Source organism: Austrofundulus limnaeus, unplaced genomic scaffold (genome assembly GCF_001266775.1).
Source record: "Austrofundulus limnaeus strain Quisiro unplaced genomic scaffold, Austrofundulus_limnaeus-1.0 Scaffold7, whole genome shotgun sequence".
Classification (NCBI taxonomy): Eukaryota; Metazoa; Chordata; class Actinopteri; order Cyprinodontiformes; family Rivulidae; genus Austrofundulus; species Austrofundulus limnaeus.
In genome coordinates, this window is record NW_013952409.1 from 4,330,130 (window position 1) to 4,354,568 (window position 24,439).

The window sequence follows — 24,439 nt, forward strand, 5'->3', positions numbered from 1 at the left end:
CATATATACTAACTAAAAATAAAATAAGTTTTTATACTTTTTAATTTAAAACTTAATTTTAACATTAAAATTTTAACTTTGAAACATAAAAAGTTAGATTTATCTTTGGTTTGCTGCAGTTAGGTTAAAGTGAATCTGCACCTCTGCTCTTTTAGTGATCTTTGTGCTGATGTGTTTTTATTACTTAAAGTTAAAATTGTTTTTGTTATTCAACTTTTGCTTCTGAGAAGATTATTTTATTACTACCTCACAGGTCTGTAGGGTAAAGGAGTCTTTAATTTCACCTGTGGTTTGAAAATCGAGTAAAGATATGGATAATAAATATAAATCTACTACATGATTAATGTTTATTTGACAAGTTGGAATTTAATTTAAATCGTATTTCGTTCTTGAAATCCACCAAACTGTTGGTATCAGAATAATCCAGATGTTTTATCCAAATCGAACTAAAAMCTTTCCAACACAAACTGTTTGATCCAGATTAAAGCCAGGATTTTAGAATCWGTTTTTTGTTTTTAAAGACACATTTTTATAGATTTATCTGATTCATTGTCCAAATCTGATCAGATTACGTTTGAACAACTGAGCCCAGATATCGGCTTATATTAAGAAATGATTGTTTATGGTTTATTTTCACCGTAATTGTTACAAGTTAAAAGTCTTCTGGATGTTAAGTCAGTTTATTAGTTTTATTTAAAGATATTTAAATCAGCAGTAAATGAGGTCACATCTTTATCTTATTATGGGTTGGAAGCTACAAACTTCCTGTCTCTTTCCATCAGCGATGTTTTATTTGTCCTCAGGTCTCGCTGACCTGCTGTCCGTCTCTTCCCTGACGTCTCTGGATCTGTCYGAATGTCCTCACATCAGTGGGACAGAGATGGTGAAAGGCCTGAAGGGATCCAAACCCAGCAGAGCCAACCTGGAGATGCTGAACCTGAAGAGCTGCACCTACGTCAGGGTCGGTGAACATCTGTGGTTGTGATTTGGCTGCAGGTGAGAAGCAGGAAGAATAACCGATCTCCTCTCGTCAGGATCTGGCAGTTTTCTCGCTGACGCAGCTCCTCGGAGACTCTCTGCGGGAGCTGGACCTGACGTCGTGCGTCAACGTGACCGACCTGTCGGTGTGCGCCATCGCCACCTCCCTGCAGAAGCTGGTGGTTCTGCGGCTCGGCTGGTGCAAAGAAATCACCGACTGGGGTCTGCTGGGGATGGTGCAAAAAACCCAAAGTGAGCCTGACGACGAGACGGTGAGCAGAACCAGGACCCGCACGAAGCTTTTCCATGAAAATGTCACTTAGTTTGAAAAATCTACTCGTGCTCGTCCCGCAGGGAGACCGAGGTCCCAGTTTTACCCGGACGTTCGGCAACATGGGCTTCTTCAAGCCCCCTCGGATGCCGTTCGAGGAGCGGCCCAAGATGGTGACCCAGGACGAGCTGCAGCAGTTCAAACAAAAAGCCGGAGCGTCGCTTTTAGCCCTGAAGAGGCTGCGGGAGCTGGACCTGTCGGCCTGCGCCAAGCTGACCGACAGCAGCATCACACAGGTGGCTGTTTGGACCCAACGTCCTGCTTTCATCATTTAAAGGGAGTTAGCTGTGAATCCTGAGCTGACTGTGTGTGTGTTTCTGTCTTTTCTCTCCTCAGGTGATCCGTCACCCAGAGCTCCAGTGTCTGTCCCTCTCCATGCTGCCGGACATCACCGATGCCAGCCTGGTGTCGGTGGGCCGGTTCTGCCGCAGCCTGACCAGCCTGGCGCTCAGCCAGTGTCCGGGCATCACCGACCGCGGAGTGGCTCAAGCTGTGCCCCACCTGCACCGGCTGCAGCACCTCCACCTGTCCTGCTGCAACAACATCACAGACAGGTGGGTGGTCCGCAGCTTCACCCGCTGCTGCTCCGCCTGCAGCAGGAAACACGGCCGGGAGCAAATTCTGTTTTTGATGAAGTCTTTTTAAATTAAATTGTTGAAAATGAAATAAGCAAAGTCAAACTTAAAAAACTAAAATCTAAAAAAGCTAAACTACCCAACAGCTTAAATGACAAAATCAGCAAAAATGGCAGCTTAAAACTAAGTTTAATAGATTTAATAACTAAATCTAAAAGCAATAATTAGCTAATTGTAGCTAAAAATAAAAATGAGTAAAACCATAGCTAAAAACTAGAATTAGTCACAGTAGCTAAAGAGATGTAGCAAAACTAGTCTAAAGCTAAAATTGCTAAAATTAGCAAACAATTGCTAAAAGTTAAAATGAGGAAAAACTCACAAAAATTAGTGAGACAGTAGGTGGATGTTAAAATTAGCAAAACTTGTTTAAAGCCAAAATGAGCAAATTCTTGCTAAAAGTGAAAATGAGAAAAAAAACTAGCTAAAAGCTAAAATTAGCGAGACAGTAGGTGCATGTTAGAATTAGAAAAACAGCTAAATGACAAAATTAGCAGATTAGAAGGAACAAATTAGCAAAACTGTAGTTCAGTGCTACAAACTGTAACTAAAACCATAGCTAAAAGCTAGAACTAGTCAAGCAGTAGCAAAAAGCTAGAATTGGCCAAACAGTAGCTACAAGCTAAAATTAATTAAACTGTAGCTTAAAGCAAAAAAAATTTGCAAAACAGTAGTTTTAAGCTAAAATTAGCTAAAGTGTGGCTAAAAGCTCAAATCAATGAGAATAAGTAAAAGCTAAAAGGAAGATTTCAGAGAATAAAGCTCTTTGAAAGAACTGAAGACGAAACAAATCTTTTTTCTATAAATGGTTAAAATAACAAACAGAAGTGATGAGTGTAAAAAAACGAGAGAACTGAGTGGATYCTGAGTCTCTGTGTAAATCCTGCAGGTCTTTGTTCCTCCTGATGCAGAACTGCAAGCGTCTGAAGACRGTCGACGTGTCGATGTGTAAAAACATCTCGATCAGGGCGGTGGATCTCCTCCAATCACAGCTGCCCTTCCTGGAAAACGTTCATCACAAATATATAGGTGGGGTTGACCTGACTCTGACTGAGGGATTATGACTGCGGCAGTTCAGCCTCTGCACATGAACTAAAACTAAAACATGTTCAAACTGCTGCTCTTTGTAGGACAGATGGTTCACAGATAAAATGAAAGCAATTTACCGTAATAATTAAAGTGATGAATCATCATTAAATATACAGACTTAATGAGGATTATAAGGTTTGTCTGAACATAAAGCAGCAGCAGGATCTGTTTGTAACATTAGTTTCTTTAAAAAAAATTCATTTAACAATTTATTTTGACTCAAAGGGGTTGGATTTTTGTTTAATATTTAACCCCTGATCACCCTGCCTTTGTCCTTAAATATATTTCAAACAAAAAAAAACAACAACATTTCCCCTCGTCAGCACAGTTCAGATAAAACAGGAAGTGAAAAAGATTTAAACTCCATCCTTTTTCAAACAAAAGTGATTTATCTGAAACTATAATCTGATCATTTCAAGTTAAGTGATTATTTTTTATTCATTTAAAAGTAGCTTTGCACAGGTTTTATTTAACTTATTTAAATATTTCAGCATTCTTATCTGATGCAGACTCAAACTTTAAGGAATTAAAATTCTTGCTTTTCATTAATTGCATTGTTTTAACCTGACAAATTCTGTAAGTTTTCAGAAGATGTGTTGAGGATGACTCTCTGCTACCACCGCCTCACGTTTTGTGTTAACTATGATTAATTAGCTGTGGCGGCCATCTTGAAGTAGGCTGACTCGGAGCTTATCCAGGGATCACTTTCTGAAAGGTTTAACTAAACTCATCCAGTGCTCCAGGAGAGATCGACTGGAACAGTTGAACAGATTAGTTGTGCTCAGATTAAGTGTTGAGGATGATTCTCTAAATTTTCAGTCTAATATTTATAAAATTTGCTGTTATCTTTTTGTTTTTTGTCCATTATGCATTAATGAGTTTCATTAAAATCTGTCCAGTGGGATATTTTGCTAACACAAGCAGACGTGTTAAAAAAATGCATCGTTCCACAAAAAGCAGACAAATCTAGTTTCTGTTGAAATCTGAGGATATTTGTAAGTTTAAAACAAACTTCCTGCACTTTTATTTTTTCTTAGTAATTTTGTACCATTTAAACTCTGAATGATGTAAACTAAGGATGTCATTTAAAAATAAACCAAAGTTTTGGCTGCAATGGAAAAAAAAAAAGACAGACACGTCTCTTCACTTTGTGTGTGTTTTTATGCTGATTCAAGTGAATCACAGATGAATATCAGTTGTATTGAAATGAAAAGACCTCATTCTTCCGTCGAGATGCAGGAAAATCTGAAGGTTTTGTCAGTTTCTGGGCAGTGCACCGTACTATGCCACATAAAGAGTACCTCACACGAAAAGCAACAATTTTAAACTTAAAAACATTCGATTCCAAAAACAGATTATTCTCGTCTGGCTTCGCACAGATTTACAGAAATAATATAAAAGTCACTGCCAGCATCAAATATTGATTGAAACAAAACAAACTAAACATGTACCTGATGCAGTCAGAGATTTAAAAAATACGTTTATCTCCCAAACGTTGCCAGAATTACCTGGACCGTGCCGCAGGAAGGTGTTCAAATCAATAACTCCTTTAAAGAAAACAAGCTGTGCAAGTCGAGACATTCTTTTTAGAAGCAGTTAGAAAATTTAAAAAATAAATGTAAAGTACCCTGACGCAGGTGGGTTTGTGTTTTTAAGCTTCCTGAGCAGTGAAGAGCAAAAAATGTAGTTTTTTTAATTCTCACAGGTTCTCCTGCTTCAAGGTGAAGCTATAAAATAGTTGAAGTTATAAAAGAAGTGCACAGGTGCACAAGTCAGATTCAACACACAGACACACACACACGCACGCACGCACGCACGCACGCACGCACAGTCTTGTTTCAAACACACTGGTCCAGCTCCTGTGTGCTCTACTGCTCCGTCTGGCTGAAGTCGTAGCAGAAGTTGTAGTTGCTCGGAGGTTTCGGGACGATGGGAGCGCCGTCGGGGATGGGGACGTTCTCCAGGTCGAGGAGGCGGAGCTTGATCTCCATGGAGAGGAGGATCTCCAGCTCGCTTTTCATGGATTCGCTGCTCATGTCCCGTCCCAGGAGGACGCTCAGTCCATCTGTCCACAGGCAGAACTGACAGATGGAGAGAGAGAGAGAGAAAAAAGCATTCAGATCAAAACCGACAGAAGTTCTACAAACATGGAGCTTCAGGGTCCGGGCTCACGTCGGATCTGGAGGGGGCGATGAAGTTCAGGCTGTACTCCTCCACGTCGTACGTAATGCTAAAGGCCAGGTCCAGCACATCCTGCAGCGGGACAGTGGTTAGTTTGTTACAACAACAACACAAACAAAGAAACACACGGAGCTGGAATGACCTTGTTCTGTTTGCCTTTGTTCTCCTTCATGTGAGGGCAGTCTTTCCCCGTCAGCAAACCTTTAATATCTGCCACTGGAACTGAAGACAGCAGCAACAAAACAAGATTCAGAAACAAACAGGAAGCTAGAATCAAACTTAAATGCTGTGAGTGTAAAAAAGATTCGCACACTCTTCATGAATCAAACTGCACAACYAGAAGTTACAAATACAAAAGAGTCGTTTATTGTGAGACTTTTTCTTTACAGAGTGTGTACTACTGGTGTAGAGARCTATGATGTTTTACACAGTACGCACTTGTTTCTGTAAGTTTTACCTGCGGGTGGAAATGAGGCGATAGCTAAAATCYGCTGCAGCACATCTTTACTGAATTGATTTTTTTTCTGTACACAGTCCCTGACAAACAAACCGAGTTGTAAAGTAAGTACAAATACTTTGTTACTGTGCTTAAGTAGAACTTTTGGGTATCTGTACTTTACTTGAGTAATTTTTTCAGCTTACTTTTTACTTCTACTCCTTACATTTAAAAAAAAAGACAAAGTAAAAAGTCGTTACTTTTATTTCATTTTTGCTTGTTTTCATTCCAGCTTGTTATTATAAAAAATAAATACTATCCATGTAAACTGTGCCTCCTAGATAGAGTGAATTTAATTGTGGTTGAATGAGAAGTATAAATATAGAAATTTCTGATACCGTATTCATGTCACACTCCAGCAGGACATAATCATTCAAATAAAAGGACTGTACTTAAGAAGTATTTGTATTTCATGAATTATATTTTTGCATTTGGCCGCAGCCCTCAGATAGATTTTTATTTTGGAGAAAAGGTTTGAGCAGATATATGTAAATAAACTGAAACAGCTGGACTAGTGCATCCTAAATTTAACATAAATTAATTATTTTAATACAACAGTCATTGCTGCAGTTTTTTTGGGGAGGTCACCTCCTAATAAATGTCATTACAGAAAATCTAACTGCTCATTTTAAATCAATACTTTTAATACTTAAGTACAAAAAATGTCAGATACTTTAAGACTTTTACTCAAGTAATACTAAAGGAGACTTTCACTTTTACCAAAGTATTTGTTGGTAAGATACTTGTACTTTTACTCAAGTRTCACTTTGTGGTACTTTATACAAGACTGCAAACAAACAAAAGAAAAAACAAAGCTTTTTTTGCTATAACTCACTCTTCTCTTGCARCGTTTCTATTGGTGGGTTTTCCGTCTCTTCTTCGACGTCTCCGAAATGAAGCATTTTGTGATTGGGCGACAAGCGACAGTACCACAGTTTATCTGACGGRAGAAACACACAACAACAGTGGTCGGTGTTAATGTGAGGCGTCCTGGTCTGTGGTGTGAGGACGTGTTGTTCGTCCCACCCTGCCTTCGTCGGCTGCTGATCTTCCTGAACATGGTTCCCTGGCACAGCCGGTTGAGTCTCTGCTGGCGGATCAGCTCCAGCAGCTCGGGCTTCAGGCGCTCTTTGAGTTCGCTGGAGAGGGAAAACACACAAACACAATGGTGGATTTACAGGTTTATACAGTCCACGTGTTGGTTTCAAAGGGGTGGAAACGATGTGGAGCAGGTGGTCCGGTTTATTCCCTCTCATAACCGTGATTTAAAAAAAAAAATCTAAAGTTTCACGTTTGCCATGGTGAACTCTGTAAAGCTGCCACTCACAGCACAGGCGGGGCGAGCGTCTCCTCCTGATGCAGCCGCTCCGTCTGCCGCAGCTTCAGGATCTCGCTGTAGTTCAGAGCGTTGACTTTGTTTTTGAAGAGCTCCAGGGAGGTGGGCTTCGTCGACAGGGTCCTGGTGATCTGCTCCCTCACCACCTGCATCACCTGAGGAGGGGAGTCGAAACACRGGGTATTAGAGCAGCTGCTGTTCCCACATCCTCGCTAAAGTAAAAAAGGTTATTTTTTAAGTAGCTCCATCTGAATCAAACCTCTTATCTTTACACACATCCAATAATCCCCCCACTATGTGCCACACACACAAACAAAAACCTGAACTGTGTTTTCTGCCCGACTTGTTAAAGTGAAGYTCATTAAAATGGACAGAGTCAAACTGCAGGGTTTAAAATCTATGATTGGCTCAGCTGTTAGTGGAGAAAAATCTATATGAAAACCTATAAAACTCCACAAACGCTCCTGCTGACCTGAATCATTTCTGATTGCAAACGATCGGCAGCTGAAGTGTGATATCAGGGATTTACTTTCATTTAGATTCAGAAAAAACTCAACATTAAGTCAACACAGATTTTTTTTAATTTTCCTATTGTGTTTAAGACAAACAGGTGAGTGAATTAATGTAACACCAGGAGAAAAATAAAAAGGTCCACTTTGACATMGTCACAAACAGCTACTTCCTGTTTAACCTCATTAATCGGTGCTGAGAAATACCACTTTATTCCTAACAGAAAACCTTTTTACATACATGTGGAAAGTTAGGGATTAATCTCATTTTATTCATAAAAACACAAGCTTACCTCCATTTCTCCTCTAAAGCCTTGTTTTTTTTTTTTAAAACAAATCCACTTGTTACAGAAAACTAACGGTGATGCTGAGCCGAGCTGAGTCTGGGAGGTCAGCTGTGTGTCAGGAGAGCTGCGAGCCTTTGGCTGTTTTGTAAACAGACACCCTGCTTCTCTCACACACGTGCACACACCTCTCCCACGTGACCCTCCCCCCCGTCCCCCCAGCTCCAGTGACCAATAAAAGGCAGCGGACTGTGGTCCCTAAAACCCTACAGAGACCCAACATTCAGTGTGGTGGTAGCTGAGAGTCATTCACACAATCTTTAATCTTTAAAAATCCRTCATTAAAGACGTTTTTACGTCCCTCCTCTCGTGTTTTACTGTTGAAGGTCTGAGCTTTTTGTTTCTCTGGTTTCCCTCGGTTTCTGCTGCTCACCACCTTTCTCTTTGTCCAACTCGTGCCCCTTTTGTCCTCGCCCCAGAGCACCCTGGGTAACTGGTCACGAGGGAAAACAAAAGGACGCTCGGGGACGGTGGCCGGCAGCAGAAAGGTCAGGAGGTCACAGGGTTTTGTGGATGTGATGTTTCAGCCTCTCCTTTCAGAACACTTCAAGCCAGGGATGTGTGCAAGTCTGTTTTTTTTTGCAAGTCCAAGTCAAGTCTCAYGACCTCAAGTCCAAGTCTCGTTGCATGTATTACTTAACTGTCAGTTTGAGCAAAGCTATTCTAACTATACTAGATTATATTCTATAATACTATATTTTAATCAATTAYTAAAACAGTATGTTTTAATAATACTATTAAAACATACTGTTTTTAAAATACAGATAAGGTTAAGGTTGAAATAATCAAGCATTTAGAATATTGTTAACTGTATTTTGCACTTGTAGTCTTCCTGTAATTATATCTTACCACTGATAAAGAACAAATCCAACAAGTCTGCTGCGATTTGACAATAAAATGACAGAAAAAAGTATTTTTAAATGGATAAAAGCATGTCAGCGAAGATGATGAACCAGAATCCTTAAAGTTTAAAAGGGCTGCACAAGYCATCACAAAAACTAATTTTGGATTTGGACTCCACACTTTGCCAGTCTCTTGTCGTGGCGTTGAGTAAAGTCTCGCTGAAGCTCTGTTTGTCGTGTAGGGTACGCTTCATTAACACTGGACGGTGCAGGCCCCTCCGAGGGGSAGCAGAGCGGAGCATGGAGKTGTACTGAGGGAGTGAGCATCGTGAGCCGGGCAGTGAAGACTTGCATTGTTCGCGAGTCTCAAACCACAGGTCCAAGTCGAGTCCAAGTCTCTAATAGAAGGGACTTAAAGTGTCTGTGACATGCCTATCCATCAAATACAAAAAGTCCGATAAAACACATTTTTATATAATAAACCTTGCATAAAAYGTGATTTTACCCATTTTTGTCACACAAATGGCAGATTTTCTTTTGAACTTGGCTCAGCCAAAGTGAAACAGGAAGTGACATCATAGGGGAACTCTATAAGAAAGAAATCTCTCTAGTCTTTGTTTATTGAAACAATATTATTTGAACTCTGACTCGTCTCTCTCGACTCAAAATATCTAAAGAAACCTCAGATTCTTCTCTGTGTCCTTAGCCATTTTATCAACGCTCTGTTCCATGCAGATGTTCCCCTTTGACATCACTTCCTGTTAATTCACAGGCAAATATCTCAACAACTGTTCATCTCAGCAGTGGGAATTATTTTTGCAATATGCTATTGATGTTACCTTTCAAATAAATGTCTTTATATTTAGTTTAAAAATTTCATGTCACAGGCACTTTAACTGCGATTCAAGTCTAAGTCCGATTCATGAGCCCCCATCTCTGCTTCAAGCTATCGACAGCCTGCTGAGGGACGAGTTTACAAACAAACAAACAAACAAACAAACAAACAAACAAACAAACAAACAAACAAACAAACAAACAAACAAACAAACAGTGTTTCTCCTACCTTGTCAAAGTCCTCTTGTGTGGCCCTCATCTCCTTCCAGGTTTTGTTGAGGAGCTGAATACAAACACAGAAAAGTTCCTCCAGCAGTTTATCCTGACTGAAGAAGATGGGGTGGTAGTCGGATCCCGTCTCTGAGGCTGTTAACAAACAACAAGAATAAATTTAACAGTTTATAGAAAAGGAAAAGGTTCGACCCGCGGCTGCAGCTGAACCTACGTGGCTCTCCGATCCGCAGGATTTCACAAAGGATGAGCGTGAGCTGGATGCTGCTACGGGCAAACGGACACTCGTGTTTGTCCTCTCTGCTGCTGTTCTCCAGAACAAACTGCGACATTAAATATTTGAGATTATCGCAAAGCAGCATCACGTACACGTCTGATCACGATGAAGCAGTTCTCTACGATTATCTCACCCTGCTGTAGGCGTCAGGATAGTGTGTGGCAAAATAATACATGGTGTCCAGAGCTAAAAGACCAGGAGGCGTTCGCACCAAGTCCTGACCGGGGTTACTGTTGTTCTGATAAAAAAAAAAAAAATGCACCAAACACTCAGGATTATCAGGTTTTTTAAAAAAGTAACGGTTTGACGACAGAAACGTACAGAAAAGCCCAGCTTCCTGAACTCTTTGGCGCAGAGCGAGCGGCGTCTTTCGTGACTGAGGCTGTTCTCGCTGTCCGTCTCAAACGCCGCCTGTCGCAGAGTGTGAAGTATGTCTCTCTGATCCTGAGGCGAGGATGAGACAAGTTGGACTGCAGTTACAATCATTGGACCAAGAAGAAGCATATTAATATGTGAGCCATCACATCGAAACCAGGATTAATCCAAAAAAGGCATGTGGAGAAACAGGCAGATAGAGGGTTTTGATTTAAACGMGTGCAAAAATTGCGTTTTCTCAAAATATAATGAATTAATGCCTTAATTATCAAGAACTGTCTGAAATATAATCATAAACTTTTTTGAAGCAKTTTTTGAGCAGTAGCAACAAAAAACCTGATATTGAGGAAAAACGCCTTATAATTAAAATTTTTCCCTGTGAGCTAGCAATGTTTTTGTTTCTTTCCAACTGGGAAATCTTAATATACAAATACTGTTTGAAGTTTCCTCTTTATATTGACATAAAAAAATAACTCAATAAATTTACATAAAATTAGGATTCAGACCAAACAGTAATGCATTATCATAACCAACAAGACAAATGAAGTCATATCTCTGGATAAGCTGATCAAAATGTAGTTTTTAAAGCAGGAATCTGAAAATGTAGTTAGGTCATTTTGACCAAATTTGACTCAATCCTCATTTCAATATGATGGGTCACATATTTGTATGAAATTATAATTTATTAATATTGGAAATGCCTACTTTTTACTTTACATAATAAAATCATAATTTCAGAAACTGAACTGTTTGCTATTTGAGCAGGAAAAAACAAAGACTAGATGTAAAAATCAAAAGTTGGTCTCACCTGGCTGTAACAGTCCAGAGGCATCCTCATACGATCCTCCAGATGATTTAATGTAACGGACTGCAGGACATAAAGGTAGTGGGCCATCTCATCTTGGATTAACCCAGAACTCAGGATAATGTTCTGAAAAAATAAATAAATAAAATAAAATAAAATAAATAAAATCATTTTGTCAATTTTTTTCACAACTATCTGCAACATAACTGTGAGAATAATTCACCTTATAAATGTACTGACGGAGATTCTTCTTGTTCAGAAATGCAAACATTTCCTGGAAAACAAAAAGGGCACAACAATAAAGGTTTGCAGGAACAGGTTTTAAACAGGAGGTGGCGACAGAGGACCGGAGGCTGAACGGTTAGCGTCAGGAACTTTGACCTCTACGTGGTACCACCATCTCTGACTCAACGGCTTTTGTTCACAGCTAATGTGCTGATAAGAAGGCTGGATTTGTTGGACCTGCTGAAAGCCTCGTAACACGGAGAGAGAGGGAGAGAGGGAGGAGACGGAACAATGAATGAAGGAACTGTTGATGACAGAGGAGCAGAAAGACTCGCTGTTTGTAGGAAATCTGAGACACTGGAGGGAAACGGACGGATCGTTACCAACTGTCTCCTTTTCTGTACAGGAAGTACAGGAAGAAAATGAAGGATTAGGATTAGTGAAATAGTTTTTTATTATTGGTTTGAGGTTCTAACTGACTGAAAAGAAAAGCTGATAAGAAAGACAGAAGCACCTGTCTGTCTGAATCCCCCGCTGTCTGTAGTAAGGCCATCAGCAGGGCCATGGCTTTGGTTTGTATCTGCAGATTTGTCCTAAAAAATAAACAACAAACGACTCTTCAGTTCTCAGACTTACTTGAATGTTGATTAAATCAAAGTTTATGTGCTTAAAAAACTTCCTGTCGCAGTTAAAGCTGCTTCTTATCGAGCTGCAATCTGTCAACAAAGAGGTGACTCATTTAAAGCGACTTCACTTTTATCAGTTTAGAAACATTAGACATTAGACTACAGGACCTGCTTGATCAAAATAAAAACTTTAAAACGTTAAAGCATAATGCGATGTAAGGAAAAATAATGTCCCTACTTGTTGCTGGACAGAAAAGTTCCTCAGATTTATTTATTTTGTTTTACTTACACCTGAAAGTGAGCGATAAGTCTCTCCATGGTGACTTCCTGTTTGACTTGGACAAACAACCCGTGGCTGCTCAGCACCATGCTCTCCAGGATGTCCAGGGACACCTGCTGAATCGACTCGTCCGTCACCTTGGCGTTGACGAAGCCGGCGATCTGAGCAGAGAAAAACAATAAAACAACATTGATTAAGAAAATAAACAGGCATTAATAAAAAATAAACACAAACGAGAGGCRGCAGCTAAAGAACCTTCTTGACGAAGATAAAAGAGAGGTTCTCCCACGAAACAATCCCATGATCCATCAGCTCCATGAAAGCGGTCAGCGTGTGCGTCATGATCAAGTTGTTCCTGAACGAGGGCGACACACAAAAGCAAAGATTTATTTACAAAAAACACAAACATCCTTTAAGTATTTTCAGTTTGTTATTAAAGCTTTTTTTTTTTTTTTTTTTTTAAATAGAGCCGGAGTTTTATCAGCACTAAAAGTACTCACTCATTAGAGTCTTCTACGATTTTAACCAGCACGAGGTGTCCGTCTCGGCTGATGAACTCCTGAGCGAACGTCACGTCTCTGGAAACGTTCGCCAGCTCCTTCAGCGAATCGCAGCGCACGCCTGCGTCCGAGCTCTGGATGCCCTTAAACAAGTCCTCTGCACAGCGACCCTGAGGTCACCAGCATGACGGGAAAACACAGAACGTACTCATCAAAACCAAAACATCCCACTAATTTAAATAAATAAATAAACAAATAAATACATAAATAATATGGCCTTTTATTTATTCAGAAGAAAAATAAAATATTCGTGAAATCATGTGACCCCTTTGCTTTCACAAGTGATAACGGCTGCGTTTCCTGACAGAAAACATCCAAATGTTCAGGTCTGAAAACACACCTGAAAAACTCCACATCTGCCTGCACTCATTTAAAATCTGTACTCCAGTAGATTAAAAAAGAAAAAAAAAAAGAAAAAATGAGACGAAGTGGGCATACAGTTTTACAAATTGTGCATGTGATCATTATGACGAATAAAGTGATTTTATGCCCATTTTCTCACAATTTTAAGACACTAACTTGTTTCTTGGAGTCGTGGTTGTTGGTTATTTTATTCATAGTAAAATAAAAGTAAAATTTCTAGAGTTTTACACAGTTTTATTTTTGGCCACTAACAAACGTCCAAATGAATTTATCAAGTTCTCTTTTAGTTCGCTGTGATAATCCAGGGTTTCTATAGTTTAAGGCAAGTTAAATTTAAGACTTTTTAATGCCAAGTAAAATTAAATTTAAGACCAATTTCATAATAAACACAAATGACAAAAAATTAAAAACGGGCAGAAACTCATGAATCAAAGTATATTTGGTTGAAGTATTCAGATATTGCTAACAGACCAACTGTTTTTATCCATTTCTAACTATAGCAGAAACATTCTTAGCAGTCAGTTTTCAACTTAATTTAATTCCTGGAAATCCTCTAATGACCCAAAATTTGGAATTTTAGGACCCACAGTGGRKTCTYAACCCCAATTTGCTGTAGATGAAACCTTAATATGTATGTAACATCAATTTTGTAAGAAAAGTGAATGCATTTTTGGAAAGTCAACATTAGAAAATGAATTTCACATTGCTCAGATGGACAACTGAGATATTGGCTGTGTCCAAAACGGCAGGACGGGTCCTCTGAAGGCCGAATTCGTCGGCCGCATACGTCACAGCGCCGCGACAAAGGACGTCCAAAACCGAAGACTCCTCCGATGCGGCCGACAAATACATCCTTCCTTTCCCCCGATTTGAAGGACAGGTCTGATGGATCCTTCCCGGCCCAGCATATCCCATAATGCATTGCGGCCCGACCGGAGATTTGTTTAAGTTAGTAATGGCGGACAAAGCGAGAGAAAAGAATACATTTTAAATAAAAATATGGTGATATGGAAATTTTAAAAAAATTAGCGGTTGTAATTCTAATACTTTTATCATTTGTATGGACATGTTTTAAAATATTATTTTTATCATAAAAAAACGCGAAATAAACATGCACCTACAGCGGGTCAATTAGTTCTTCAAATGTTACCTTTAAGTTAATTTTATAGTTTTRTGATATTAATAATGCTAATATATTGATATTTTTCTAGTTTTGATTTAAGTTTGCTTGTTTAGCGTCGTCACAGTTGCTAGATGACAAGACGTACACCGGGGTAAGGAGTGGAGGCTAGACCGTCCAAATTCACAGCCTCTTTTTTCCGGTCTTCCCGGTCTACCAAGGACCCGGCCCGCCGCGAGCGGGGAGTCTGGGTCCTCCGGAGGACCCGGCCTGTCGTTTTGGACACAGCCATTTTCATGTGAAAAAACAGGAAGTGATGTCAAAGGGGAATGTCTGCATGTGAATATTTAAAAAAATAATTTACCAATTATTTTAATATTTGAGATGAATCACAATCATCCTATTTACAATGTGTTAACATTTTTAAGACTTCTGAAGATTGATTTAAGACATTTTAAGACTAATTAAGACCTTATTTTTGCATTGATGAATTCAATTCTTTTTAAGACTTTAAGAATCTGCAGGAACCCTGCAATCAACACAAAATCTGTTGTGTTTTGCTGCACGCAGAACAGAAACAGCCTGACATTAAATGCAATAAGCTGAACACGGCAGGAGTCCGTGTTGGTTACAGACTCACCGGTGCCTTGGTCAGACGCAGGATGCAGCCGTTCTTTATGTCCAGACGATTCTACACAAATGCAGAGAGAAGAACAGAAACAAAAACACCAATCTCAGCAACAGTTTGGTTAAATTACAAGGTGGACAGAGTGCAGCGATGACGAGGAGGATCCGGACACAGAAACTCATAATGTGGCAAACACAGTCACAAATAACAACAAATAAAGTAAATGACATTTTGTGAATTAATGTATAGTGTTTAGGAAAATGAAAAAATGTCAGCTTGAACAAAGGAACTTTGTTGGGAGATTAAAAAGGGGAATTCCTGAAGTCACTGCTGTCGAAATCTGGAAATAATCCCAGTCATTATTATTCTACATGTAATCCAGTCAAATGTTCCACGAGCTCATCAAGACGCTGCTCCTAAACTAAAACATCTGTATTTAACTACAAACTCATTTCAGAGCCTGGAAGTTCACATCCTTCCAGTAAAACCCTCCCTCTCCGCTTACTGAGATGTTTAGTAAACATTCAGCTGTTTCTTCTTCTTTTTTTATTACTTTGTCTAACAGTCGTTTCTGAAAGCTCCTGTAACAGTTTGTGACCTACTTTCTTCTACTTCTGGACTGAGTGGAAACAAAAAAAAMAAAAAAAAAAAAAAAAAGAGCTGACGGAGCAGTGATTCAGTCATCCACAGCTGTGCTGACAAATCTCAGAAATTACAACTCCTCGAACCCCAAACAAGAAAATGATTCATTTCTGTTGCTCGAGGATTTCGCAGTCTTCTCAGACATCCACCAGATGGACTCTGAATGTTTGTTTAGACGTGCGACTGACCGATTCAGTGATGTACATCTGCACTCCGTCAGCGTACTGCAGAGCGTAGTTGTCAGGACCCGGGAGATTCCAGCTGCACGCAGATAAAAACACATTAGAGACGACCAACAACAGTAAGAACGAAGAAACCAAACAAAGCAACTTACCCGTCACACACCTCTTTAATCACAGCTGACAGAGGCTTTTTCTGCACAAACACAACAAACAGTCAGAGACAATTAAGTGCTTAACATGGGTGTAAGAAAATATCCATACAATGAAATATCGCGACATTTTATTTCCTGATACTGTATGGTTTTTTAATTAAGGCTTAACAAAAGGGTGTAAGAAGAAATATGACCTTTGAGTTTTATCTTTAAACTGAGTTGTTAAAAACAGAATCTTTTGGGGAAAAAAATGGCAATATATCGCCCTGCTTAGAGTATTGCAATATATCACGATACTTATCATGACCCCTGTGTCATGATATGTATCATTTCACCAAATAGACCAGGGATGGTCAATCCTGGTCCTCGAGGGCCACAGTCCTGCACGTTTTATTTTTCCCCTTCTCTCACACACCTGATTCAGTCAGTTAATTACCTCTTCAAKTTCTGCAGAAGCCTGAAAATCATCCATTCGTTCAAATCAGGTGTGTTGGAGCAGAAAAACAAGAAAAACGTGCAGGGCTGCGGCCCTCGAGGACCAGGACTGACTATCCCTAGACCATGTCGTATTCTGGGCCTCCTCCCAGTGGGACGTGTCCAGAACACCTCACCAGAGAGGCATCCTAACCAGATGCCCGAGCCACCTCAACTGGCTCCTCTCGATGTGGAGGAGCAGCGGCTCTACTCTGAGGCCCTCCTGGATGACTGAGCTTCTCACCCTATATAAGGGAGAGCCCAGACACCCTGCAGAGGAAACTCATTTCGGCTGCTTGTATCCAMGATCTCGTTCTTTCGGTCACTACCCAAAGCTCGTGACCATAGATGAGGGTAGGAACGTAGACCACCGGCTGGTAAATAGAGAGCTTCACCACGATGGATCAGTACTTTTCTTTATCATTGATGAAATATTTAATAAATATCTAAGCTATAAATCTGTTGACCTGTGAACCGGAAGAGTTAGGCTCTGCTAGTAATTGAAACTACAAAATGCTTTATTCTTTGCCAACAAACTGTACTTATATAGTTTCCTTCGAACCAAAGTGCTTTACAACACAACCTGTGCCCTGATTTTCCCGTCCACACACATTCATACAGTTTCTACTACATCTTTATAAAGCTAACCTGATAACTCTGTAGTCTAATCAGTGTTTGGACCGACGAGGCACATCAGAGGCAATGAGGGCTTCATGTTTCAGTCAGAGACATCTCAACATGTTACTGAATACTGCTGGAATCAAACCTCCCACTCTTACTGCTTTAACCACTTACTTTCTGAGTTTCATTAAATATCCAGTGGTTTGTGAAATATTTTAGCAACAGACGAAGAACAAGCACACGGATCGGTGGTGGGTGACATGAAAACACACACACGTACATGTGTGTCGTAACAACAAGGTTTTCACTATTCAAGTATTTCTCTCTGTGAGGGAGCTGAACCCATGCTTCACTAATGACATGTTGTTCTGGGATAACGACACCACAGATATTCACGCTGGCTGTAAACCTTGTTTGCTACGAAGAGGAAATCCTCTCCAAACACGTTAGATTCTGAACGTAACCCTCGGTGCCAGGATCCCATTCTGGATGTAAATAAAAGCCAGACTGGTTCCATGTCTGCCTCTCAGCTAAGCTGTTATTAGTGGTCAGTGTGGCGGTTACACAGTCAAAATGTGTTCAGGTTCTGCGGTAGACCCGGTGGACGGTCTGTTATTAGTGGCTGCTCACCGGGTCGAACTAATCAGATGCGCCTGCTGGAAAGGTTGGGGCCAGTGGGGGGATTTTTCTAGATTGGTTGTGATCTAAAATAAACTCATTTGAACAGCTGACAGACATTTTAATCCACTGCAACTGTCCTAAACGATAAAACAAGGGGATTCCCTGAAGAGATCAATGGAAAGATTTAAAAATGATGTTTAAGATGGCCTCAATTAGTTCAAGCATCAAAACCATTTCAGTTCATTCTGAAATGTTGCAATCAGTAACAGAAAGTGACGTTATGCAAACACACACCCCTGTTTTCTGTTCTACAGTTCCAACTCGTTTGCAGTGTCTTGCACAAGGAAGTACAACTTCCTCAAAGTTTCTGGGAAATAAATGGAAAACTTCCCCACAATCACAGCAAACGTTGGGTCATCGGCAGCGCAGGTGGGACTCTGCACCGACTCACGCCGAGTACCGGGTCGTACAATAAAAACAGTTGTTTTAACAAACTGATGTTATCAAATCTGCCACGATGACGTCGACACCTGTGGCCTGCGTAGTTTTTGAAACATCGCGAATATGAGCAGAAGGTTGCGCAATAAGACAAAATGTATCACTTCAAATCAAACGGACTAAAACAAACTTTCTTTCATCAAATGTAAAAAAGTATTAGTTACAGTGAAAAAAAACAACATATATAAGCAGGAAAACAATGCTATTTTCAATTTCTACCAATTAGAACGAAAGATCACTTAATTTTATAACATTTTAGATGAGTTTGTGACGTAAATCAGACATTTCCAGTTGTTCTCACCTGGTCCAGCTGTATGAGCTGAGGGTAGGCCCCAGGCATCTGGATGGCTATTTTCACTATGTCCTTTTGTTGTGGCATGTTGGCTCCTTTCTGCTCCGCCTCAGAGTCACTGCTGATAAAAACAAACACAGTCAGACAAAAGAAAAATCTAAATAAAAATCACAACACAATGGATCCTAAGAGGAACGTGAAAAGCTCGAAGCACTATCTGCGTCGTTTTTTGTTTGAAATAAATATATGCATATTACCCACCTCCTGTCATGCCAGGTCATGGGCTGTGAAGGACTCTCAGCTCCTAACATGTCAAACTTGAGCTCAGTATTTGTAAAACTGACCGATTTATAACTGTGAGTTTCATTAATATCCGTCCACTGCTTCATGAAACATTTTGGTCGCTAACATTATCACTCCACCTTCGTCTCTGGCAGCAGGCGATAAAAACTCCAAACTTCAAAAGAGTTCCTAAACTTTAATCAGAACGAAACATGAACCGTGCACATGTCTTAAAACATCTACGGGTCGTCTGTGAAACTGCGTCTTCCTGTTTTACTGTGTATTTTTGGTTTGCAAAGTAAATCTGAGAACGCTAAATACCCATCTGTACAGACGGCATGAGATGTTCACTTTTTTTCTCGCTCACATGCACACACACACACTTCCTCCCAAATATTCAGACAGCATTCCCCGAGGATACAGAGGAGGTTCTTGTGTTTCCAGACCCCCCCCACCCACCACCACCCACCCCCGTCCTGTTCTGCACACAGAAACAACACGTCTGTTTCTGAGCTCTTCATTTATCTCACTATGAGCTGCTGTCATTAATAACCCCACCCTGTGCTTCATCAAACAGCATCACTTCCAGGTTTTAAAGGAAAGCTCCCACAGCGGTTTGTTATACTACACCAGCTGATTACAGGCTGCAGGAACACAATTATAGTTCTTTAACAATTAAAAGGTCGTTCCTCATTTGTTTTACTGTGTCTGCGCCACACTAATTTTATGGCATTAACTCTTAAAGGGGCAACATCATGTAAAATCAACTTTTTTCAGTTTTATATCATGTTCTAATGTTATACTCTCATAAAAAAACATGCCCAAAGCCTTGCTTTGACTCATTCATGCATGTTTGAGAAATCCTGCAGCGTTTTTAGGAAGCCATGCTGAGGAGCAAAACGACTTTTGGGACCACCAGAAACGCCTTTTGGTACCAGAAACGCCCCTGGGACGTGTCTTTAAGTCGAGCTTCCTCATCACGGAGCACACCACCCCATCCCACACCCCACACACCCCGCCCATGACTCCTGCAGGCTCTCCGCAGTAACAGAGCAAAGTGAAAGTGAAACTTAAATTGTCTTCTGAGCTCCTAACATTAGTTCTCACTCAGTGAAGCTCTTTTCAGATTAAAAATACATTTGAGGAAATGCAATTTCAGATGCCAAGTAAACTGCATCGTCCTGCAGGATCTGACAGGTTAGATAAATTTGAAAACAAGGTTTTGAAAAAATCCGTAAGACTTGAAAAAATCCGTGAGATTGCTCTATACGTCCGTATACCTGCAAAATGACATAAAATCCTTATAACTTACGGACAATCCGTACAAGTCGACATGCATGCATCAGTGCAGAAAAGGATATTCAGGTTTAGAACAATGTAACCTCCCATCCAGATGAAGGAAGGCCTTGCATAATTCAGCAAGACAATGTTAAACCATTGCAACAGCAAGGCTTTGGAGCAGAAGATCCCTGCAGTCCTGGCTCCTTATTAATCGAAAACATTTGGTGCATCGTGAAAAAGAAACGTCTGATTCTCTAGAATCCTGCGTGAGACAATATGGGACACGTTGATTTCTTTAGTTCCTGGATATTTACAGGAAGTGTAAACAACACCCTGCTCCGACTTTTTAAGGAAACGTTTTAAACCTTTATGAGATTTGTAGGAATGCAGGTTTATTCTGGAGAAGCTTGAGTCAGCAGTAAAGGCATGCAAAGCTTTAGCAACAACAGACCGCCTGTGGGGGGTTTTAAGCTGTCTGAGCTGCAGAATGATGAATGTTGCACTAAGTCCATGTGTCTATTTATTACATGTTAAATGTCTGCTTTGGATCCACAACAAAGACTTTTATTGTTGTTTTGTTTAAATATATAAACACAGATAGTTGACACGTTTCAGAGTTAAATTACAGAAAAAAACAGCTTCTGCCACAATCTGCTTTCTTTAGAATAGAAGACTAGAATAGAATAGAATAGAAATAGCCTTTATTGTCCCGCAGAGGGGAAATTCAGGTGTCACAGCAGCATCCGTACAGAGGTTCACACACTAGTTACTTTACAAACTATAGATAACTCTGAAGAAATTTTGTAACTGATTAATTGAATATTAGATTCAGTTTTATATTTTATACTTTCTGATCATTTCAGTCTGTAAGGTTAAAACAGACAAAGAGTTGGTGTATGTGTGTTATCATGTGTTCTTTCTCTTAGCCTAAACAAAACTGTGACGTCTGATGTAAAAGGTAACACCACTGGGGTGTAACCAGGAAGGGATAAACATTATAAGCTCAATTCATTATTATAGTAGAAATAAGTTGTCAGTGTTTTGCAGAGTGTCTGCTCAGAGCAGAGCTCCCGTGTTTGTTTTGGTTTGGCCCAAGGTTGTACGCTGAGGCCTGTGCTGCTGAGCGCTGAAAGAACCTGATTGGAGTCAGAGGACTGACAATAAAGTTTTTAACAAGAAATCCAGCTGAATCCTGTTTATTCGGACATACCATTTTGAACAACACATATTTTCTTACAGTACACAAAACAAAAACACTGACCAGCCATGATACAACTACTAATAATAAAAAATAAAATATAAAGAATTGTGCAAGGATAGAAAAAGATATGTTTTGTTTTAGAGACAGACTATCAGAATACGACATTAGGAGTCAGAAATTGCCTGTTTTCAGCCCAAAACAATCTCAACAGACCAATAAGTGTAAAGTGAAGAATCACAATGCAGACAAGAAACGCCTGTACTTTAAACGAAAGATGTTTACTTTAGTCCATGTTTTCCAAACTAGTTTTAAATGGGAGGCTCTGACCTGATCCACACGCTGCTGTTTGACAGTTTAAATTTTCTGCCTTTCTGCTTTATTTTAATGAACAAAGATTAGATTTAGGAGCTTAATCTGCCTTGAGAAAGGAAAAGAAAACACCACGACTGAAGATACCCTTCGCTGTGCATCTTTGACGTTTATCAGAAAATGTGAGTGCCTGTAAAAGCGGGAGTCGTATTAGTTTGGTGCTCTGAAGCAGTTTGGCAGTAAGAAAAGACAGTAAAAAGCAGCTGCTGCTGCCCATCGACACTACAAAAACACTTCAAACAATTAGGAGTCAATTTTTCCACAGGAAGGTTATTTTACAAATGTGAAATGACTGCGTTGACTATCGGTTTACTAAGCTGCCTAAAACCAAACCACTAGTTTCATGAAAAACATCTTTTAGACAGATAGGACCAACTAGGGGACAGTTGACCATAAACACCTTCACCACGTGTAAACATGGCTGGTGGTGAAGTTTCTTTCTTTGGTCTTTGGTCTTCGATTGGACAACCACGGGACCTTTGTGTACTACGAAACAGAAAAAGATGCAGCCGGTTTTATTTAGCGACAACTCTACAAATAATTAAATATATTTATTTAAATGAAAGAACTCGCCACCTACATGTCAGATTTAGACTAAGATCTGTATAATATCTGTAAAACTGATCATGTTATTCACTGAAGTCCAGGAGACCTCCAGCACATTGAACAAACTCAGTTCTGGTTCAGCAGAACCTGTCTTCAGCCCGTGATGCCATTCTCCAGGAAGATGGCTAAACTTAACAACGTGCTTTAACTGTTGGCCCGTTTCCTAAATGCTGCTAAAATTCTTAATGCGGTTCATTAAAGTGACAAACTAATCTCAAATTTATTATACTAATGGCTAAAATTAAAATATACAAAACCCAGATCAAAATCTAGTGTCTACCTCTTAGACAACAATCACCAAGGTGAAGCTGTTAGCAAAATAAAAGCTTCTACTATTAAACACATTTCACTCAAACTTACCCAAATTTAATATTTTATTATTTTAATCAGTTTTAATGGGGGAGTAGTTGAGCAGAACAAACGAGGTTTTCATTTCCTTTATATAATCAGCAGATGAGACGATGGAGGTTTTGCTCTAAAGAGGTTAACCACTGAAATGTGTGTTTCAGTCGGTCTCATACCTGTCTGTGCCTGTTTGCTATGTTCCCTGAGAAGCTCAAACCACACCTTTTGCATGTCTGTATTTAAACAGAAGTGATGATTTCAGAACGTAATGCTCACTGAAGTCGAGCAATAAAACACCACATGGGTAATTAATAACTCGGTTAATTAGGATCATCATCTACTAATGCAAAATTTTATTTTTTTTATTTTTCTGTAAGTTTTTTTTTGCAGTCCTTACTACACACTTTGTGCTATTTTAGACATTCATACATCAAAATGTTCAGCTTGTTTGGGAGATGGATGCTAAAACCTTTGGTTATTACGATTTTTTTAAATATTTCTCAATACATTTAATATAATTTATTTATTTATTCCTCATAGAAACACAGTGAGATCTTGCTGTTCAGCTACCCTTAATGTCCACCCTGAGTCAGCGCGGACCTCCACAGAGTGAAGTACTCCCAAGTTTGTGGGGGCATTTAGCTTTTTGATACGTTTATCTATTAGCAATCATTGTGCTACATCAACTGCTATTCTTTTGCTACGCTTTGTTAGCTAACCATTTTAACCAGTTGCTACTACTTTTAGCTTCAAGCTAACCTTTGATACTTTTAGTAAGACTTTGACATTTTTAGCTTTAAGCTATCATTCTGCTACTTTTGACATTTTAGCTAGCCTATTATGGTTTTTAGCCAGTTGCTATTATTTTTAGCTTTTAGTCAATCATTCGATGATTTTAGCTGCCTTCAGCTTTTAGATACATGTGTCTGTTAGCTTTGTGCAACTTAAGCTTTAAGCTACCACTCTGCAAGTTATAGCATTTTAGCTAAACTTTTACTGTTTTTAGCCAGCTGCTGCTACTTTTAGTTTTTAAATAGCCTTTTCTTACTTAGTTAGGCTTTGCTACTTTTAGCTTTAAGTTACCATTCTGATACCAGCATTTTTTTTATATCCAGTACTGTTTTTAGCATTTAGTTAGGCCTTTGAATGCATTTAGCCAGTTGCTGCCACTTTTAACTTCTAGCTAGCCTTTTGATATTTTCAGTTAGGCTTCGTCTATTTTTGGCTTTAAGCTACCATTCTTCAACTTTTAGGATATTAGCTAGTTTTTACTGTTTTAGCCAGTTGATAATATTTTTAGCTTTTAGCTAGCATTTTTGTTACTTTTACACAGTCTTTTAAACTTTTACCTAGTATTCTTCTAGTATTAGCTGACATTTTGCTGCTTTAAGTAAAAATAATTTCTGTAGTTTATACAAAAATCATGATTATCTATTTAAGAATTCAACAGAAGATATGATAAGAGCTTGGTTTGTTGATGTCATGCTTGTTTCTGTTTTATTTATCATTTTAAGTTAAAAAGTCCAAACATCAGAAACTACAAGTTCACAATCAGATAGGGGTGTAAGAAAATATCGATACACTGAAATATCGCGATATTTCATTTCCCGATACTGTATCAATACTTTTTTTATTAAGGTTTAAAATGTCAACTTTCCAGCCAGCCGTTCATTTTTATGTTGTAGTTCAGCCTCTGACCACTAGTTGGCAGCAGTGAGCCAGCCATTTGGCTCCTCTACCTCTTGAGGTAGAGGCTATTGTTAAGTGTTGGGTGAAAAATATTTTCAAACTATTTATTGTCAAATTTAGTC

General features: G+C 39.4%; 2 protein-coding genes across 3 annotated transcripts in view; one reads left to right on the forward strand and one right to left on the reverse strand.

Moving 5' to 3' along the window:
- The window catches only part of fbxl9 (F-box and leucine rich repeat protein), an 11,504-nt gene extending 7,005 nt beyond the window's left edge, over nucleotides 1-4,499 (forward strand). The window contains exons 7-11 of the mRNA XM_014034132.1: nucleotides 804-961; nucleotides 1,035-1,250; nucleotides 1,333-1,545; nucleotides 1,646-1,863; nucleotides 2,831-4,499. Coding sequence (XP_013889586.1) covers nucleotides 804-961; nucleotides 1,035-1,250; nucleotides 1,333-1,545; nucleotides 1,646-1,863; nucleotides 2,831-3,005 — 980 coding nt within the window. The 3' untranslated portion in view covers nucleotides 3,006-4,499. The remainder of the gene's footprint in view (nucleotides 1-803; nucleotides 962-1,034; nucleotides 1,251-1,332; nucleotides 1,546-1,645; nucleotides 1,864-2,830) is intronic.
- Nucleotides 4,173-24,439, reverse strand: part of elmo3 (engulfment and cell motility 3) — a 22,063-nt gene continuing 1,796 nt past the window's right edge. Inside the window, exons 2-21 of one of the 2 annotated variants that reach the window (XM_014034119.1) lie at nucleotides 18,554-18,662; nucleotides 16,039-16,079; nucleotides 15,893-15,965; nucleotides 15,075-15,125; nucleotides 12,892-13,061; nucleotides 12,647-12,746; nucleotides 12,401-12,552; nucleotides 12,000-12,078; nucleotides 11,484-11,534; nucleotides 11,264-11,386; nucleotides 10,402-10,524; nucleotides 10,214-10,318; nucleotides 10,018-10,126; nucleotides 9,802-9,938; nucleotides 7,035-7,198; nucleotides 6,734-6,846; nucleotides 6,543-6,647; nucleotides 5,354-5,433; nucleotides 5,203-5,283; nucleotides 4,173-5,111 (exon numbers count right to left, since the gene is read on the reverse strand). In XM_014034119.1, the coding sequence (XP_013889573.1) occupies nucleotides 4,899-5,111; nucleotides 5,203-5,283; nucleotides 5,354-5,433; nucleotides 6,543-6,647; nucleotides 6,734-6,846; nucleotides 7,035-7,198; nucleotides 9,802-9,938; nucleotides 10,018-10,126; nucleotides 10,214-10,318; nucleotides 10,402-10,524; nucleotides 11,264-11,386; nucleotides 11,484-11,534; nucleotides 12,000-12,078; nucleotides 12,401-12,552; nucleotides 12,647-12,746; nucleotides 12,892-13,061; nucleotides 15,075-15,125; nucleotides 15,893-15,965; nucleotides 16,039-16,079; nucleotides 18,554-18,631 (2,148 nt within the window). In that variant the 5' untranslated portion in view covers nucleotides 18,632-18,662 and the 3' untranslated portion in view covers nucleotides 4,173-4,898. Of the gene's footprint in view, nucleotides 5,112-5,202; nucleotides 5,284-5,353; nucleotides 5,434-6,542; nucleotides 6,648-6,733; nucleotides 6,847-7,034; nucleotides 7,199-9,801; nucleotides 9,939-10,017; nucleotides 10,127-10,213; nucleotides 10,319-10,401; nucleotides 10,525-11,263; nucleotides 11,387-11,483; nucleotides 11,535-11,999; nucleotides 12,079-12,400; nucleotides 12,553-12,646; nucleotides 12,747-12,891; nucleotides 13,062-15,074; nucleotides 15,126-15,892; nucleotides 15,966-16,038; nucleotides 16,080-18,553; nucleotides 18,666-24,439 lie in introns of both variants that reach the window. The other variant, XM_014034113.1, reaches the window with a different exon arrangement.